General features: G+C 42.0%; 1 protein-coding gene across 1 annotated transcript in view; it reads right to left on the bottom strand.

Moving 5' to 3' along the window:
• Window positions 1–548: 548 nt before the first annotated feature.
• CCDC191 (coiled-coil domain containing 191) overlaps window positions 549–19,818 on the bottom strand; it is a 102,843-nt gene continuing 83,573 nt past the window's right edge. The window contains exons 14-17 of the mRNA XM_079921874.1: window positions 18,321–18,464; window positions 13,846–13,998; window positions 13,167–13,312; window positions 549–1,754 (exon numbers count right to left, since the gene is read on the bottom strand). Coding sequence (XP_079778000.1) covers window positions 1,610–1,754; window positions 13,167–13,312; window positions 13,846–13,998; window positions 18,321–18,464 — 588 coding nt within the window. The 3' untranslated portion in view covers window positions 549–1,609. The remainder of the gene's footprint in view (window positions 1,755–13,166; window positions 13,313–13,845; window positions 13,999–18,320; window positions 18,465–19,818) is intronic.

Below are 19,818 nucleotides of genomic sequence, written 5' to 3'. Positions count from 1 at the left end.
TATAAGTAGATTAAAAAGTCCTCGCTGGCCCAATGAGAATATGGGCTGCTGAAGACTCCATCTCTAATTGATGCTTGAGGTGAAATAAAGCTTAAGAGAGGAAACTTAAGCTTTATGGGATTTATTTAGGCCCCTGGCAGGTTTACTTGAGGTAGTCACCCTTCCTTATCTACTGGCTTGGCATTAAAATAAAATTGATATTTTATTTCTGGGGGCTGATACCGGCCAATATTCTATAACTGTGCTATTGATAAGTAAAGACAGATAGTGATTTAGATGAGAAGAGGTTAACTGTGAGTTACTTTTAGTCGCATTTCTTTAGTGGCCATTAGTCTTAAAAAGTTTTTAGATATGACTTTATAATCATATTAAAGGAAAAGATGAGTGGGAACAGGGACATTGTGGAAGAAATAAAGTTCAATATGGTATGTTTGGTCATACCTGAGTAAATCATAATACATTTTCTATAGAGAAAGGATATGTGATTTTGCAGGTGGTGTAGCTAGATATCCCTTCTAGGAAGTAAGAGACAATAACAGAATTTATTGAACGACACACAGTTTTATTTTACCAAGTCAAAGTTTCAGCTTATCAAATAATAGTAGTTACCTCAGGGCTGCAAGGGACTGTCTCGTTTTACTGTGTGCATTTACTGCCTGAATTGGTTGTAATGAGCATGTGTTTTGTAATGAAAACTTTTTTTCTAGCAGGCAACTCTCTCAGACAATTCACAGGAGTGTGTTGTCAGTCTTTATATTCTTTAGCATCTTAAACATTAAAACATTCTTTGAATTCAAGATAAGGACCTTGATACACAGAGCAAACTGAGCTGAGGACTGGAAGACTGATCGAGTGTGTTATGTAGAAGTTGCAGTTGGGAGCACAAGCAGACACTTGAACAAATTGCTGGACTGCCTTTGACAGAGCCTTTAGCTTTTGGACTTCCCTTCATGCTTAGCAAAGTGCACTGAGGAGAAGTATCTCTGGTGCTCCGGATTCTCTGGAATCAGGATACACTGCTACCCTTTGCAGCAGCTGCCTAGGATGCCTTTTGATCCACGGTTTTCCATCAGGTGGGCAAAAAGGACAGGGTCTGGCAGGATGCCTGTTGCTGATGCTAAGGTACCAGATGACTGGCCCTCCTTTTCTAAGTGCCCACTACTTTTAATTTCTATTTAATTAAAGTTACATTTGTCAACAGTTCACATTAAACTATAAGGACATATTTTTCTTCACAGTCTCAGGCAAGCAAACACTTGTCCTTTTTAAAGTTTATGATCCTAAAAATACATAGGGTACATCTGAACAGCAGAGCTCTAGACTGTTCCTTTGGAAGATCCTGCTGTGATAAATGCGTTAGTGGACTGATTAGCAACCTAGGAGATATCAAAGAAGGGAATACAAATTCACAAAATAATTTCGTTGATCCAAGAAGTACGTGACAGAACATAAATCAGATATATGCGCGCCTATGTGGGTGGGTGGAGATCACACACACACACACGGACTGATGGAGATTCCCATTGCAAGCACTGCACTGGGCTGTGGCCACTGGCACACCAAGGACTCCTTACCCACGGGCCGAGCATCTGATTGCTGTACACCTGAGTCACAGCGGTGTGAGCATCTGGAAGTCTGGAAGAATTTCAGCTACCTTCCTACGGAGCTGCTCTCGCCTTTCTTCTTTTCCTCTTTCCTCTTTCGTAAATTTTGCAAACTTCTTCCATGTCTGAAATGTGATCCAGAGAATCCTCCTTTAAGAATAAAAAGGAAAACAGTGAAATACGATGGAAAAGTTGACTTTCCAGCTAACTGAATTGCAAACTTTACAAAAGTAATCCTTAGGTGAATAAAATGTTATATGAAAGGTATGGAAATCACAATTGGGATTCAGACAGTAAGAATGCTGCAAAGAAAATAAAGCAACGAAAGAGGATGGAAGTGACTAATGGGTTATCTTTCTCTTGCATCAGGTGGTCTTCCATCACAGGTCACCCTCTGTGAGAAGGTGACATCTGAGCAGAGCACCTGGTGGCCTCTGAGTGCAGGCCATGAGATGTACTCCTTAGGGGGTCTGACCACAGCCTGCACCTTGTGTGTGAGGCAGGGCTAGTGGAACAAGGGCTCCAGCAGCCAAAGTCCTGGAGGTAGAGATCCTGGGAAAGCACGTGCAGCACGTGCAGCACATGCCACAGTCATTAGCATCAAGGTCCTGGTGCTTGGACGTGAATTGTTTAAAAAGCCCACTGGTAACCTCACCTCCAACAACGGTCTTGAATTTTAGTTGAGGAAAAAAATATTAAGCCAGCTGTCTGCTGATGGGCATTTGGGTTGCTTCCATGTCTTGGCTTTGTAAATTATGAACATTGCTGCTATGAACATTGGGATGTATGTATCTTTTTGAATTAGAATTTTCATTTTTTTCTGGAGTGGGATTGCAGGATTATATGGTAGCTGTATCTTTAGTTTCATAAGGAACCTCCATACTGTTCTCCATAGTGGATGCACCAATTTACATTCCCACCGACAGTGTACAATGGTTCTCTTTTTTCCACACCCTCACCAGCATTTATTATTTGTAGACTTTTTCATGATAGTCATTCTGACTAGTGTGAGGTGACATCTTGTAGCTTTGATTTGCATTTCTCTAATAATTAGCGATGCTGAGTGTCTCTTCATGTGCCTGTTGGGCATCTGTATGTCTTCTTTGGAAAAACGTCTATTTAGGTCTTCTGCCCTTTTTTGGATTGGGTTGTTTTGTTTTTTCTCTTATTGAGTTGCATGAGCTGGTTGTTTTGGATATTATGCCCTTGTCGGTCACATCATTTTCAAATATTTTCTCCCATTCTGTCCATTGTCTTTTTGTTTTGTTGATGGTTTCCCTTGCTGTGCAAAAGCTTTTAAGTTTGATTAGTTCCCATTGGTTAATTTTTGCTTTTATTTCTTTTGCCTTGGGAAACTGATCTAAGAAAACTTTGCTACGATTTATGTCAAAGAATGTTTTGCCTGTGTTCTCTTCTAGGAGGTTTCATGGTGTCATGTCTTACCTTTAGGCCTTTAAACCATTTTGAGTTTACTTTTGTATACAGTGTGAGGGAATGTTCTAATTTCATTGATTTACATGTAGCTGTCCAGCTTTCCCAACACCATTTGTTGAAGAGACTGTCTTTTCTCCATTGTATATTCTTGCCTCCTTTGTTGTAGATTAATTGACTCTAGGTACATGGGTTTGTTTCTGAGCTCTCTATTGTGTTCCATTGATCTGTAAGTCTGTTTTTTGTGCCAATACTACATTGTTTTGATTACTGTAGCTTTGTAGTATTGTCTGAAGTCTGCGAGGGTTATACCTCCAGCTTTGTTCATTTTTCTCAAAATTGCTCTGGCAATTCTGGGTCTTCTGTGGTTCCATATAAATTTTAGTATTATTCTACTTCTGTAAAAAATGTCATGGGTATTTTAATAGGGATCACATTAAATCTGTAGATTGCTTTGGATAGTGTGGCCATTTTAACAATGTTAATTCTTCCAATCCAAGAGCACAGGATAGCTTTCCATTTCCTTGAGTCATCTTCAGTTTCCTTTATCATTGTTTTGTACTTTTCAGCATGTAGGTCTTTCACCTCCTTGGATAATTTTGTTCCTACATATTTTATTTTTTGATGCGATTTTATTTTATTTATTTATTTTTATTATTATTTTTTGGCTGCACTGGGTCTTTTTTGGCTGCGTTGGGTCTTTTCTGGCTGCACTGAGTCTTAGTTTCGGCATGCAGGATCTTTGTTGCGGCATGTGGGGTCTTTCGTTGTGGCACACAGTCTTCTCTCTAGTTGTGGCACGCGGGTTCCAGAGTGCGTGGGCTCTGTAGTTTGCAGCACGCGGGCTCAGTAGTTGTGGTGTATGGGCTTAGCTGCCCCTCAGCACGTGGGATCTTAATTCCCCCACCAGGGATCGAACCCACGTCCCCTTCGTTGGAAAGCGGATTCTTTACCACTGGACCACCAGGGAAGTCCCTTGATGTGATTTTAAATGGGATAGTTTTTAAACTTTCTGGTATTTCATTATTAGTGTAAAGAAATGCAACAGACTTCTGTATATTAATTTTGTATCCTGCTGCCTTGCTGAATTCATTTATTAGCTCTAATAGTTTTGTGTGGAGACTTAGGGTTCTCTATATAGAGTATCATGTCATCTGCAAATAGTGACACTTTTACCCCTTCCCCTCCAATGTGGATACCTTTTATTTATTTTTCTTGTCTGATTGCTGTGGCTAGGACTTCCAATACTGTGTTGGATAGAAGTGGTGAGAGTGAGCATCCTTGTCTTGTTCCTGAATTTAGTGGGAAGGCTTTCAGCTTTTCACTGTTGAGTATTGTATTGGCTGTGGATTTGTCATAAGTGGCCTTTATTGTGTTGAGATATGTTCCCTCTGTACCCACTTTGGTGAGAGTTTGTATCACGAATGGATGTTGAATTTTGTTAATGCTTTTTCTGCATCTATTGAGATGATGTGGTTTGTTGTTCCTTTTGGTAATGTGGTGTATCACATTGATTGATTTGCATATGCTGAACCATCCTTGTGACCCTGGAATGAATCCAAGTTCTCTATTTTGTCTGATATGAGTATTGCTACCCCCACTTTCTTGTTTCCATTTGCTGCCCTTACTTTCAGTCTGTGTCTTTTGCCCTGAAGTGAGTTTCTTTTTAGGCAGCATATTGCAGGTTCTTGGTTGTTTATCCAGTTTGTCACTCTATGTCTTTTGATCAGAGCATTTAGTCTATCAGCATTTAAATTAATTATTGATACGTATGTACTTATTGCCATTTTAATCCTTGTTTTCCAATTGTTTTTCTAGTTCTTCTTTGTTCATTTCTTCTTCTTGCTTTTACTTTTGTAGTTTGATGATTTTCTTTTGTAGTATATGCTTGATTCCTTTCTTTTTGTGAATCTATTGTATGTTTTTTATTTGTGGTTAACATGGAATTAAAGTATGTTGACCCATAAATACGTCTACTTGCTTTAAACTGATGGTCATTCAAGTTCAAACGCATTCTAAAAGATATCTACATTTTTATACTCTCCTCCCCCACGTTTTGTGATTTCGATGTCCTACTTTACATCTTCATGCTTATCCTTTTATTGTTTACTGTAATTATAATCTCTTATAATTTTTTCATTGTTTTTTAATCTATGTACTGGCTTATTTGAGTGATCTTCAGTCCTTAACTATATATTTGCTCTTCCTATTGGGATTTTCCCTTTCCTATGGATTCTTCTTTCCATTTAAGGAAGACCCTTCAACCTTTCTTTTAGGTTAGGTTTGGTATTGCTGAATTCTTTTAGTTTTTGCCTGTTTGAGAAATTCTTTATCTCTTCTTCTATTCTAAATGATAATCCTGCTGGATAGAGCATCCTAGGTTGCAGGTTTTTCCCTTTCAGAACGTTGAATATATCACGCCACTTCCTTCTGGCCTACAGAGTTTCTGCAGAGAAATCAGCTGATAGCGTTATGAGGGTTCCCTTGTAAATAACTCTGTTTTTCTCTTGCTGCCTTTAGAATCCTCTCTTTAACTTTTGCCATTTTAGTGGGTGGGCCAATAGGTTCGTTTGGTTTTTTCCATAAGATGGCTCTAGTAGCACTTACTTGTCTTTAACTTCATTCGAAACAATTTTGTTAGATTGTATGTGACAGCTGTCATATCAGCATGCATTTAAAAAAAGACATAAAAATTGGTGAATTTTTATGTAGCCATTTTAATATGAAAGATGGAAGAAAAACAACATTTTTGGCATTTTATGCTTTATTATTTCAAGAAAGGTAAAAAAGCAACTGAAATGCACAAAAAGATTTGTGCAGTGTATGGAGAAGGTGCTGTGACTGGTCGAATGTGTCAAAAGTGGTGAGGTTTCCTGCTGGAGATTTCTCGCTGGCTGTTGCTCCACGGTTGGGTAGACCAGTTGAAGTTGATAGCAATCAAATCGAAACAATAATTAAGAACAATCAATGCTATACCACGCGGGAGAGAGCTGACATACTCAAAATATCCAAATCAAGTGTTGAAAATCATTTGCCCCAGCTTGGTTACGTTCATTGCCTTGATGTTTGGATTCCACATAAGTTAAGTGAAAAAAAACCTTCCTGACCACGTTTCCACGTGATATTCTCTACTGAAATGTAATGAAAACGTTCCGTTTTTAAAACAAATTGTGATGGGCGATGAAAAGTGGATACTGTACAACAATGTGAAATGAACCGCCACCAACCACACCAAAAGCTGGCTTTCATCCAGAGAAGGTGATGTTGTGTATATGGTGGGATTGGAAGGGAGTCCTCTATTATGAGCTCCTTCCGGAAAACCAAACGATTAATTCCAACAAGTTCTGCTCCCAATCAGACCAACTGAAAGCAGCACTCAACAAAAAGCATCCAGAATTAGTCAAAAGAAAACGCATAATCTTCCATCAGGATAACGCAAGACCACATGTTTCTTTGATGACCTGGCAAAAACTGTTGCAGCTTGGCTGGGAAGTTCTGATTCATCTGCCATATTCAGCAGACATTGCACCTTCGGATTTCCATTTATTTCGGTCTTTACAAAATTCTCTTAATGGAAAAAATTTCAGTTCCCTGGAAGACTGTAAAAGGCACCTGGAACAGTTCTTTGCTCAAAAAAGATAAAAAGTTTTGGGAAGATGAAATTATGAAGTTGCCTGAAAAATGGTAGGAGGTAGTGGAACAAAAGGGTGAATATGTTGTTCAATAAAGTTCTGGGTGAAAATGAAAAATGTCTTTTATTTTTACTTAAAAAACTGAAGGTACTTTTTGGCCTGCCCAATAAGTATTATTATTATTATTTAACATCTTTGTTGGAGTATAATTGCTTTACAATGGTGTGTTAGTTTCTGCTGTATAACAAAGTGAATCAGCTATAGATATACATATATCCCCATATCTCCTCCCTCTTGTGTCTCCCTCCCACCCTCCCTATCCCACCCCTCTAGGTGGACACAAAGCACTGAACTGATCTCCCTGTGCTATGCAGCTGCTTCCCACTAGATATCTGTTTTACATTAGATAATGTATATATGTCCATGCCACTCTCTCACTTTGTCCCAGCTTACCCTTCCCCCTCCCCGTGTCCTCAAGTCCATTCTCTATGTCTGCATCTTTATTCCTGTCCTGCCCCTAGGTTCTTCAGAACCACTTTTTTTTTTTATTCCATATATATGTGTTAGCATACAGTATTTGTTTTTCTCTTTCTGACTTACTTCACTCTTATGACAGTCTCTAGGTCCAACCACCTCACTACAAATAACTCAATTTCATTTCTTTTTATGGCTGAGTAATATTCCATTGTATATATGTGCACATCTTCTTTATCCATTCGTCTGTCGATGGACACTTAGGTTGCTTCCATGTCCTGACTATCGTAAATACAGCTGCAATGGACATTGTGGTACATGACTCTTTTTGAATTATGGTTTTCTCAGGGCATATGCCCAGTAGTGGGATTGCTGGGTCATATGGTAGTTCTATTTTTAGTTTTTTAAGGAACCTCCATACTGTTCTCCATAGTGGTCTGCTGTTCTGATTGGGTGATTTCCATTATTCTGTCTTCCAGATCACTTATTTGTTCATCTGCATCATTCAGTCAGCTATCCGTTGCTTCCAGATTGCTTTTTATCTTGGAAATTGAATTATCTTTGGTTCATTTTTTTAGTTTCTAGTTCCTTGTTACAGTGATCTGTGTTTATATTGATAATCTTTCTTAATTCAGTTAGCATTTTGATTATTACCTTTTTGAACTCGAGTTCTGGTAGACTGGTGAGCTCTGTTTCATTATTTTTTATTTTAGGGGATTTCTCTTGCTCTTTTAATTGGGAGTAGTTCCTCTGCTTTTCATTTTAGTTAAGTTTCTCTGTCTCCATGAATTTAGGAGAAACAGTTATCTATTTTGGTCTTGAAGGAGTGTTTCTATGTGAGAGCATCCCTGTGTAGACTGTGTATGGCCAATGTTTTTGGTGTGAGGGCTGGTTTTGATATGGACACCAGCCATGTCTGTCCTCAGGGTGTACTGGCCGTTGTCACTCTGATAGGGGTGTGGTTGGTGTTGGGGGATCTAAATCCTGTGCAGGGTGTGAGGCAGGACTTCCTCTCTGCTCAGTGGCAGTCACCACCTTGTCAGGTTCCCAGTTGTTGCAGCAGAAGCTCTGAGGGTCAGGCTTGATCAGGCTCCATTACCCTTGAGTGCATGCTCCGCCCCAAAGGTGGGGAGTGCTGAAGGAACTGGGGCTCGTGCACTTACAGAGCACCAATGTGCCGCCTAAGTAGGTGACGTCAGCTCTGCTCAGACGCAGCCCAGGGTCACATCTCTTCCCCTGCTGTGTTTGTCCCAGATCGAGTGCAAGGCTGTGGTGTGGAGTGGGCAGGGCCGGGGCATTTGCTAGGCTGGGGCTGGGGGTCAGGGCACTGTGGCTGCGGGGACTGAGGTGGCTGTGCTGCCGCCTGAGATCTGGGCTGCCTCTGTGGCAGCCTTCTTATAGGACCGATCTCCCCCAGACCCAGCATTGAGCTGTGCTGTGGGGTGGGCGGGGCCGGGTGCTCCTGTGGTGCTGCTGGAACGAGCTCTGACAGTGGTCGCCGGTGCCCCACCTGGATCACAGCCCAGTCCCCCAGGGCTGTCTCTGAGCAGCTAGGTCAAGCCTTCTCCCTGGGCCTGTCTGCCCCAGATCCTGCACCAAGCTGCAGTGTGGATGGGGGTGGGGAGTGTTTGCTCAGCTGGGGTATGAACCACTGCCTGCTCCTGGGGTGCTGCCCGAGTGCCCGCTGACAGTGGCTGCTGCCACCCCACCTAGATCAAAACCCAGGCCCCCCCGGGGCTGTCTCTGTGTAGCTAGACTGAGTCTTTTCCTATGGCCCGGTTGACCCTGATCTCACACCAGACTGTGGTGTGGAGTGAACAGAGCAGGGGTGTTTGCCCCGTTTGGGTTAGGGATTCTGGTGAGGCAGCAGCCACCAGTGCAAGGCTCTCTCTGCCCTGGCTGTTGCAAGCCAACTTGTGTGCACTCCTTGTGAGTCAAGTTAGGCTTCTGCAGCTCTTCTATCTGTCCCAGCAGTTCTCCCAGCAGCCAAAGGGGCTTGTCTCCTCCGTTCAGGGTCCCAGGACTGAACACTCAGACTGTGGCTTGGCCTGCTCACTCCCCAGGGTAAGGGTCTGCCCATGTGGACCTTCTCCTTTCAGATCCCTCCCAGGGACACAGGTCCCAATCTGATGCCTTTTTTCTGCCCCACCCGGTTAAGTGGAGATCTTGCAGCTTTGGTTGTACAGAGTTCTTCTGCCAGTTTCTAGTTAGTTTTCTGTGACAATTGTTCCACATGTAGACTTTTTTTTTTTTTTTTTTTTGGCGGTACACGGGCCTCTCACTGTTGTGGCCTCTCCTGTTGCAGAGCACAGGCTCCGGACGCACAGGCTCAGCGGCCATGGCTCACGGGCCCAGCCGCTCCGCGGCATGTGGGATCTTCCCGGACCGGGGCACGAACCCGCGTCCCCTGCATCGGCAGGCGGACCCCCAACCACTGCGCCACCAGGGAAGCCCGTAGACGTATTTTTGATGTGCTTGTGGGGAGAGGTGAGCTCCATGTCCTCCTGCTCCGCCATCTTGATCCCTCCTAGGCAAAGAAAAGGCATTCCTAGAAGAGGGCATGTCTTGAGTAAAGGCAGAGGCAAGAATAGCTAAGTTTATATTTTCACAAGTAGAGGCATAGATGGGATTTATTCTGGCTTCATGACCTTCTAATGAAGCCCCCCTAGAATGCATTTCAGTCCCCATTAGTTTTATGGCTCATGGTTGGTTGATGCTTCTGATAATGTTGATTTTTTTGTTGGTGGAGGTATTACTGTTCAGTTAAAAAAGCCTTCAAGGAGTGGAGCTGCTTGATCTGCTTTCTTCTTTCATCCATCCAGTCCACCATTTATAGCTTCCTGTACTCGGCTATATGACCCACTCACAGTCCTTACCCCTGTCTATCTCCCACTCTCACGTGCTGTTCACAACTTTCTTCTGGCTATGCTCCCATTTTCTGACTTCTACATTTTAGCTCCTACTGTTCTATCCTGACTGAAATGCTCTGCCCCCTGGGGGAATCTTCCTAGATCGTCTTTGTGCCTGCATTTATCTTCCTTCCTCTGAACTCCTGAAGCACATAGGCACAATCACTGGTTTGGTGCTTACTTATAGTCTCTATCTATCTACCTACCTACCTACCTATGTACATCTATCTACCTACCTATATCTATTCACCTGAGGTCCACCAACTCCTTGACATTTTGTGTGACGTTGTATGTGATGTGCATATGTGCGTTTTCTGGAGAGCAGGTCTGCGACTTTCATCACTACCTCACAGGGGTCTATGATTCCAAAGTGGTTAAGAACTACAGTATCAAGGCAATACCAGACATATAAGAAGTACTAGTTTGGCTGAGAAGAACTGGCCAAGTGCATAGCTGAGCTCTAATTGCAGAACTACACAGTAACTGCTGACAATGAGAGACTTAGGTCTGGAGACATCTCTTAGTCCCGCCATGTATATAAAAAATACCAGATTTGTAAAATTATAAATCTATATCCAATTACAAATTATATACACCTAGAAGTGATATAGATATGCAGAATTAAACTTCATGGTCTTACTAGGAATCATCTTTTCAGTGGTACTGCAGTTTCTCACCCACAGCTTTTCTATACAATATTCTTCCATTCAAATAAAATTAAGAACTCTGAATATCAATTTTTAAGTGTTAACGTTCCTTCTAAAAGATCCATTCGTGTCACTCCTGCCATAAAATGCATCTATTTGTGTACCAAATATCTATCATACACCCACGTACTAGGCTCTGTCATGCTGAGAATACAGTTGTACGCAAGATGTGATGGGGAGAGACGATAAACATGTAAACAGTAAATGACAATTTCAGAGAGCCTTACGTGCTGTGAATACAATAGGGCAGGTTATTGGATAGACGGGAATGGAGGCAGGTGGCGTGCATCTGAGTGGAAACCTGAATGGTGAGATCTGGGTCACGTGAGAGCTGTGACACAGACGTGAGCATTGTCCGTCTGAGGAACACTGTGGGAGGCTAGTGGGGCTGGACCATGGTGAACAGGGGCAGAGTGGGGAGAGATGAAGTCACAGCCATGCTCTTCCATCAAGTGGCCTCTGGCTGAGAATTTACTTCTTGTTGAATGCATGGATTCACACACTGATTTTCTAACTAACTTCAAACCCTAAATAGGACCACTATCTTACTATTGTATTTTAGTTTACAAATGAGATTGAATTAGAAAAATGGGGAAGAAGACTGACTTAGCAAGAAGAGGATGATTTGGAGCCAGAAAACCTGATTTGGAGTCCAGGCTCCACCACTTGTTATTTGGGCAGTTCATCGACCTGAGCGGCTCCACCATTTGTTATTTGGGCAGTTCATCGACCTGAGCATAGCTTCAGTTTCTTTGCTTGAAAATGAGAATCCTGACATCTGCCCCCTCCCCTCTGGCCTATACTCATCCATCAGATGAGATGGCATGTGTGAAAGCCCTCTTACTGCCCTGTGTCACATAAGGCAGCTGTCCCAGTGAATCTCTCGGTCTGTTTTTGGCAGCTGAGAAACAGAAAACAAAGGTGGACAAAAAGGGTGTTTAATAGTAATACATTAACAATGACAATAAACAAAACAATAGCTATTATTTTGGGCCAAGCAGTACATTAACTGAGGTCCTATGTTACCTTGTTTAGTCCTCACAACAACGCTGTAAGACAGGTTCTGCGGTTATTCTCATTTTATAAAAGAGGAATAGGGAGGTTTCAAATGTGAGCACTTCTTCAAAGGCAAGTCCTCTGAATACCCTCATTCATTGCCTATTTATTTTAGACAAAATTAGAATCAACTTGCTTATGTTTTTTCTGCCCACAGATTTTAGTACCTGTAAATTAAACAAGGATGAGCAGGTTTTGCTGGAGGTGGGCACCCTACTGGCAACAAGATAGAAACACTTATAAAAAACCAGACACGCACACACATACACACAAATGAAAACAAAGCAACCAAAAGTGAATTGATGTAGTGAGAAAAGGGACACTTCTACACCTTCACAACAGTCTTCACACCTCAGAACCTGGAGGCTTATGCCCACCACATTAACTGGTGCTCCTAAGGAATGACATTAAATCACCAAAAAAGGACAGATCGTTTATTTACTCTCCAAGGGAAGGGCATAATGAAATTTAGAACATTTTTATCCAAAATGCTTAAAGTTATAAAACAGAAAAAGCATACTTATATGGAATACCTTATTCCCCAAAGACACTGAATTAAATGTCATCACTGTATTATGAATATTAATATGACATACAGTAGGATTCTACTTACATAAAGTTCCAAGTCTTGAAGGGTGCATATTTAGGAGGTATAAATAAAAAGAAGTGCAAGGAAATGTTTCTCATAAAGGTCAGGAGAGTAGTGTACCTTCAGGAGGAAAGGGTGGGACCTGTGATTGGGGAGGAGCCCGTGGGGACTTCTAGGGGCCAGCAGTGTCCTACTTCTCAACCTCAGGAGTGGTGATAGGGGTGTCCACTTTATAGTTCATTAAGCTGTATTTATAGGATTTAAGCACTCATCTATATTTGTGTTATATTTCACAATAAATAATGTTTAAAAAAATTAAACTTAAAGAAAAAACTATGACAAAGAACACAGTACCTCTGTTTAGGTGTGTTTCATGTATTTCAAAATTCACTTTTAAAAAAAAATTTTTATTGGAGTATAGTTGCTTTACAACGTGGTGTTAGTTTCTACTGTATAGCAAAGTGAATCAGCTATATGCACAGTTCACTGTATTCTCTTGCTGGTCCTGTGAGGAAGGGAGGGCAGGCATCCTCCTCCCCTTCCTCATTTTAAAGATGGGGACCCTGGAGTTCAAGGGGGTTACTCTCTTGTCTTCACCCATGCAGTTAGGGGGCGAGCTGGGACTCCCACCCCTGCCGGGTATCTCCGAGTGCCCAGCTCTCCTAGCCTCCACCTTATCTTTTTAGAACATTCCAGGCATAGAATCTATTGCAGAGCAGTTGTGAAATCAGTTGAGTGAATTTTCGTAGAGATGAAAACCTCACCTGTCACTGTGCTCCACCGCAACCTTGTGCTTGTTCTGGGAATCGATCCTGGCCTCCCTGACCACGTTATACCAGGCCCTGAAAATCTTCTTCTGAAGAAAATGTACACACAGTGTTTGTACTTCTTCCTCGAGGTCAGTCAGGTACTGGGGATGAGAACAGGGAAAAAAGTGAGACAAATAACAGCATAGACAAAGAATTCAAGCAAATAAACAGTACAAAAGAGAAAGAATCGAACCAGACACAAAACAAAGGACACTGGAGGCATAAGGAGAAAGGATGGTGTGGCAGCCAAGGCCATATCCTCTGTAAGGTATTAAAAGATAAATGGAATCAGAGGGATAGAAACAGTTATAAGACTGAGGGCGTAGGTTTCTAGTAAAACCACTTGAGCAATTATGGGACAAGAAAGAAGAAATGAGTATAAAAACAAAAGCTGATGTAATGACACATTACAGTTTATAGGGATACTCTGTATGTAAAAAGAAACGTGCTTAAGATTTTATACTAACAAAACATTGACATTTTCAAATTCATTTCAAAGCAGTGAATTGAATTGCCTCTTCTATATTGTTCTTGAAAAAAACATAATGACTGTTGACATCTGGAGTGCACCTAATTTTCTTACATAGGGTTGGGCAGAGACATGTATTGAACACTCCTTTCATTGGGGCCTTACCTGTAGCCAGCTCCGGATGACTCTCCTAAGTAATATTTGGGAATAAAATTGATCAGCTTTGGCCATCTTCCTAGCCAGGCTTTCCCGACTCCACTGGAACCAGGTCAGCAGGCATTTCCTCTGTAGGGCCAAAGAGTGATGTCCTTTGGCCACCTGGACAGTTTTTTAAATGAGAAAAGGGAATTATTCCTTATATGTTAAATCATTTAAGGAAATACACATCACCTTGGCAAGGGATGCTGTAAACCACATACAGGCTGTTACTAGAGAGAACAATCTTACGGACATTCACCTATGTCCTAAAAGCTTTGACTACTGACTGTACTACTGTATTACATGGGGACTTTAGATTCACATCATGCATAGCCTTTCAATGCTGACTCCCCGAAGACCACATGACTGGCTGGTTATTCGGGAAATGGAACAAACAACCTCCAAAACCATTTCGTCGCTCGCACTGAGCTTTAAAGTGCATGGGCGGCAACACTCTTGGTTCCTTCTCCTGGAGCTTGGGCAGCAACTGCATAACAAACCTCTCTCTATTATGTGCTTAACCACTGTCTAATTGAGGAAATGCCAATACTTTCAATTAGTTTTGTAGAAGGAGCTGTCACTAGCACTGAAATTTAGACATTATCAATAAACCACAAACCATTTGGTAGAAAAATAACATGATGAATAATTTAATATCTTACCAACTTAAAGGGCTCAGAGTATCATTCTACCAAAGTAAACATAGAACTCAGACTTTATAGATTTTTTTTAAAAGTAACTATTACATTCTCTTAAGAGGCAGAGGGAAAAGCCCTTCTCTCTTAGTCCTCCCCATTAGACCTTTTTCTGAGTCTTGTCTCACCACTGAGCACTGTGAATGTGACTGATCTAAGTGAGTCCCTTGGCAGTCACACATACTGGCCAAAATGACCATCACAGGAGGTCTCTGTGACACCTGGGAGCCAAAAGGCAAGGGGAGCCAGAAACACACAACCTCCTACCCTCTCTGCTCTCCATCTTCTAGGAAAACACAGAGAACCAGGGAGAAAAAGAAAGATAATCAGAAGATCCCTTAAAAATTCTGAAAACTGTTATTGGAACAAATGAAATATAGCACATGTGAGTTTAAGGGAAAATGCTAAATAACTCTTCTGAAAAAAAACCCAAAAACGTTATAAAGAAGCCAGGAACTGTTTAACTGGACGCTTTTTCTTTCTTAATTTTTTCTATCCCTTCCTGGATGTCAGCTCTGCTGGATGAAGAAGATACTGCTTCCTCTTACTGTCCTCCAGAACTTTTCCTTTTACTTCTTTCTGTTTTTTTTTCTAACTTTCTTACTTCATTTTTTTTTTTTTTTTAAACTTTCAGCTGGTGGTTGGCATCTACATATACCTCTGATTCCTGAACACAGCACAAAAGACATGCCTGAACTGGGCAGGATTTTTGGAGGAAGGGGTTGCTGAGCTCCATTCTAGTTTTGTAACCAATGTGCTGTGTGACCTTAAGCAAGTCAGTTTTCCTCTCTAAGGTTCAGTTCCCTTTATTTACAAATTGAAAGAGAAGGAGAGGATTACTAATATTCTAAAATTCTATTATCTTGTGTGGTAGGATGAATAGTGGCCCTCAGGGATGGCCACAAACTAATCCCTGGAACCTGTAAATGTTACCTTACATGGTAAAAGGGATTTTGCAGCTGTGATTAAGTGAAGGATCTTAAAATGGGGAGATGATCCTGGGTTATATGGGAGAGCCCTAAATGTAATCACAAGAGTTCTTGTAAGAGGGAGGCAGGAGGATCAGTATCAATATGAGATGTGACATGAATGTAAGAGATTAGAGTGAATTGAGGAAGGGGCTATGGGCAATGGAATGCAGGCAGCCATTAGAAGCTGGAAAAGGAAACAGTTTCTCTCTTGGGAAACTCCAGAAGGCAGTTGTCTTGCTGACACTTTGACTTTAGCCCAGCAAGTCTGATTTTGGACTTCTGACCTCCAGAAGTTTAAGATAATAAATTTGTGTTTTAAGCTACTATGTTTGTGGTAATTTGTGATAACAGCATAGGAAACTAACACACTTGTTACAAACTAAAGAGGTGATTCTCAGAATGTGGTGCTCAGACTACTTGGATCAGAATCTCCTGGGCTACTTTTTTTTTTCTTTAATATTATAGTTTTTTATTCTACTGTTGTCTTTTTTTAAATTTTTTTGGCCACACCATGTGGCATGTGGGATCCTAGTTCCCCAACCAGGGGTCGAACCTATGCCCCCTGCATTGAAAACACAGAGTCTTAACCACTGGACCACCAGGGAAGTCCCTGGGCTACTTTTTAAAAATGCAGATTCCCTGACACACCGCCCCCAGCCCCCTGGCCAACAACCCAGACCTACTGAGAACACCTGGAGGTGGGAACAGGAACTTGCATTTTTATAAGCTCTCCAGATGGTTTTATGAATAGGAAAATTTGGAAATGCTGGATTCAGATCTGTGTTCTCCTGTTTTTATTTTAATTAGGTTTTTCTATATTTAAGGCCTATAACTGTCATTTTGAACTCAAACTCCTGTTTCTTTTTATATTCTTTTTTTTTTTTTTTTTTTTTTTTTTTGTGGTATGAGGGACTCTCACTGTTGTGGCCTCTCCCGTTGCTGAGCACAGGCTCCGGACACGCAGGCTCAGCAGCCATGGCTCATGGGCCCAGCCGCTCCGTGGTATGCGGGATCTTACCGGACTGGGCCACGAGCCCATGTCCCCTGCGTTGGCAGGCGGACTCTCAACCACTGCGCCACCAGGGAAGCCCTCTTTTTATATTCTTATGAGTAAATTATTAAAAATTTAATTTGATTATTCACCTATAGATTATTTTGTTTCTAAATTTTATATGTTTCTTGATTTTACTCGGTCAAAAACAGGGACCAAAAAAGAACAGCTGATAAGAACTTAAGAGTGAGTTTTTCTACTTCCTGTCTGCTTTTTCTTTGTGTATTAATAATTAAAAACAAAGAAACAGACAAAAGCCAGAGAGAATAAAACAAAACTAGGAGCGCTCAATTGGATAACAAACTATCTGATATGACTAATGTTTGTTGTAGTATATTGCAAGAAGCAAATTTCCATTCAGATTTCATTTCCAGACTCATTCTCTCAGAAGACTAAGGCTCAGCCCTCCCATATCATTACCAGGAAAATAGCAATGCTTGGGGCACAGATGGGTCAAGGCCTCCAAGAGGAGGGATCCTCACGCCCTCAGGCCTGACCACCGCAAATTGGCCTCCTTAGCTGGTATGAGATACTCAGTGGTTCCAGAACCACCGGTTAGGAAGCAGAGGACAAAAAATCAGAGACAGAAAAACAGTGGGGAGGGCATTTAGGGAAGATAAAAAGAAAAGAAAGTGTGAAAATAGGAAGAGAACAAAGAGAATGAAGGGTGAATAGAGTGGCTAGGGGAGGAAGAAGAGTAGCCTAAGTCACGTTCACAAAGGTACAACCTGCAGCATTACTGAATGTAGTGAGATTCTTATGATACCACAGCATTATTGTTCATCTTTAATCCTTGTTTTCATAACCAAGAAGATTAGCCTTACTTTTCAGCATTAACTTGGCCGAGTGTGTAAATAAAAGTGGTCATAACTGGTAGGCATTACTGACCTTATTATGAAATAGAATTCTAGAGATAACATTTTATCTATTTTGAGCTTTTGATCATTTAGTTAAATGCCGTGTTCTGTGCACTGGATAAATTTGAATTTCAGTGGTATTTGATTTCATTTATCCCTGTGTGGTAGAGTGGATGACTATTCCGGATAATAGGATCAGACACCCACACACTTGCATGTGATTTCATCCTGTCTCCCACTGGAGTAAATGGAGCCTCTTTCTCCTCTCAGTGACCTTGAGTTTGGCCTTATGACTTGCTGTGGACATGATACAAGCCAAGGTTTCATATGAGTTTACATAATTGGGTTTGGCCTTTGTATCTCAGACATTTGCCAGGTGAAAGCTTGCCCTGAATAACAGCTGGAGCCAGAAAGAGGCTGTGGAGAGATCTGAATTTGATCTAAACTGGCCCGCAAACATGTGAGTGGGAAATAAATACCTGAGTTGTAAGCCACGATATTTCAGGGCTGTTTGTTAGGCAGCTTTATTGCAGCAGAAATCTGATTAGTATACCTTACGGTAATTATTTTTCCTTTATTACATAGCTATACACTGCTAAAATTGAGAGAGGCCTCTATTCATCCTACCTTGGAGGTTCTCTAATAAAAAATGTACTCTAGTTTTTTCCAACCTATTCAGTTACAGAGGTCTTTCTCTACCTTGGAAGACCAAACTCAAACGTTTATCTAAAACAAGTAAATATCCACACTCAATTCATTTATCTCTCTGACTTTTAAATCTCCAAACGACCTCCAAAGCCTCATTGGGTGTTTATCCTATTTTAAAGTCCACTTGCTGATGTGGGGGGATAAGAGTGTGACACTGTACCTGGAGGTTCTGCTTGCTTTGCATTCTCAGTCTCTTCCAAGGCTCCAGACCTTTTTTTCTTAGCAATACGCTTTCATAATGTTCTTTGGCTATTGCTTCCAGCTGCTGGTTCCTCTTAATTCTCTTCTGCTTCTCTAGTTCTTTCTGGAAAAAATAAATAGGTGAAAATGCCAAGGAGGAACCAAAATAGTGACAGGAAGTTCCTGAACTTCCCTCCTCCCTTGGATGCACTGAATGTATAGCTACACATGGAGCACTTCCCTCTGAAAGAAATCCAGAAACTAGCTGTGTGACTTTTCCACATCAACCGAATGAGAAAATACCTACATTGATACATCAAAAATATTGACAGGAAAGGCTGAGACACAGGCTTGCCATAAACGCCACCCCTGGCTCAGTGCCCTATAATAGGGAGGGAACTCCCAACTCCCAGCTTCTTCCTAAGGAGTGAAGGATTTGGACTGCACATCTAGCACCCCAACTTTAAAGACAACCATTCAAGCAAGGGATGGGCCCCCAAAACACCAACAAGGCTTGTGTCCACGAGACACACAAGACTATAGCAAACAATGAAACAGGTCTTACTGGATGAGAGTACTCACTGTGGCTATGCTCCTATACTCACTCCTGTGCTCTCAGGACTCAGTCCTGAGAAAGCAGGCAAAAAGCCCATTTCCCAGTCTTTCCCTGAAAGAGATTTGACTTCATACTTTACGAACTGCTGCCTGAGGGTCCAGATTCTAATTTAGCACGCATCTAGGAGCTGGCTGAGATCCTCTCCAGAGCAGGAGGGAGCCTTTGGGTACTTCCTCTGCCTTCTCCCTCTGGCTCACTCCAAAGGTAAAACCAGATTGCTAGCATCTGTCTGAAAGGAGCTTGTACACACATTTTGCATGCTAGCTTTTGTGACTGCCACCTGAGTGGGATGGGCCCCTGGACTGCCTGGCTCTGACAGCCAGTGGAACTTAACATTCACAAGTCCCATAGGACTACGGCAAACAAGCAGGCTTTAAACAGGCACAGGAGAAACACCCCGCCCCATCGCCCTGGCCATCCAGTCCCATGGTTATACACCTGGGCTCAGTGAAAGGGAGCAGGAAAAACACACATCTCCTAGTTTCTCCCTGGAAGGGGCTTAACTACGTATTTTCACAGCTGCTGCCTGAGGGTACAGCTTCTAATAATCAGTGTGTATCAAGGTGTGACCGAGATCCTTTCTTTTGACAACTGTCTTTTGACCAGGAACCAGAATTTGCCGGAAGAAGCACAGGGCCGCTTCTGAGATCCAGGCCCCTATAGGGAAGGCTGCTGCCTCTAAACCAGCTCCTTCCCAATCCCAGCTCCTGGAGAGAGAGCCGCTTCTGCGCCCAGAGGATTTTTCTGCTTGCTTCCCCCAAGTGTCTCCCCTGTCCAGCCCCCTTGCCTCCAGCCTGAGGGTCTTCCCTTAGCCTGACCCTGAAGCCTGCCTCATTTACAGCCCTGCAGGCTGGCTTAAGAG

This window comes from Stenella coeruleoalba (genome assembly GCF_951394435.1).
Source record: "Stenella coeruleoalba genome assembly, chromosome: 5".
NCBI classification, from domain to species: Eukaryota; Metazoa; Chordata; class Mammalia; order Artiodactyla; family Delphinidae; genus Stenella; species Stenella coeruleoalba.
This window is presented reverse-complemented; position numbering and strand designations above follow the sequence as displayed.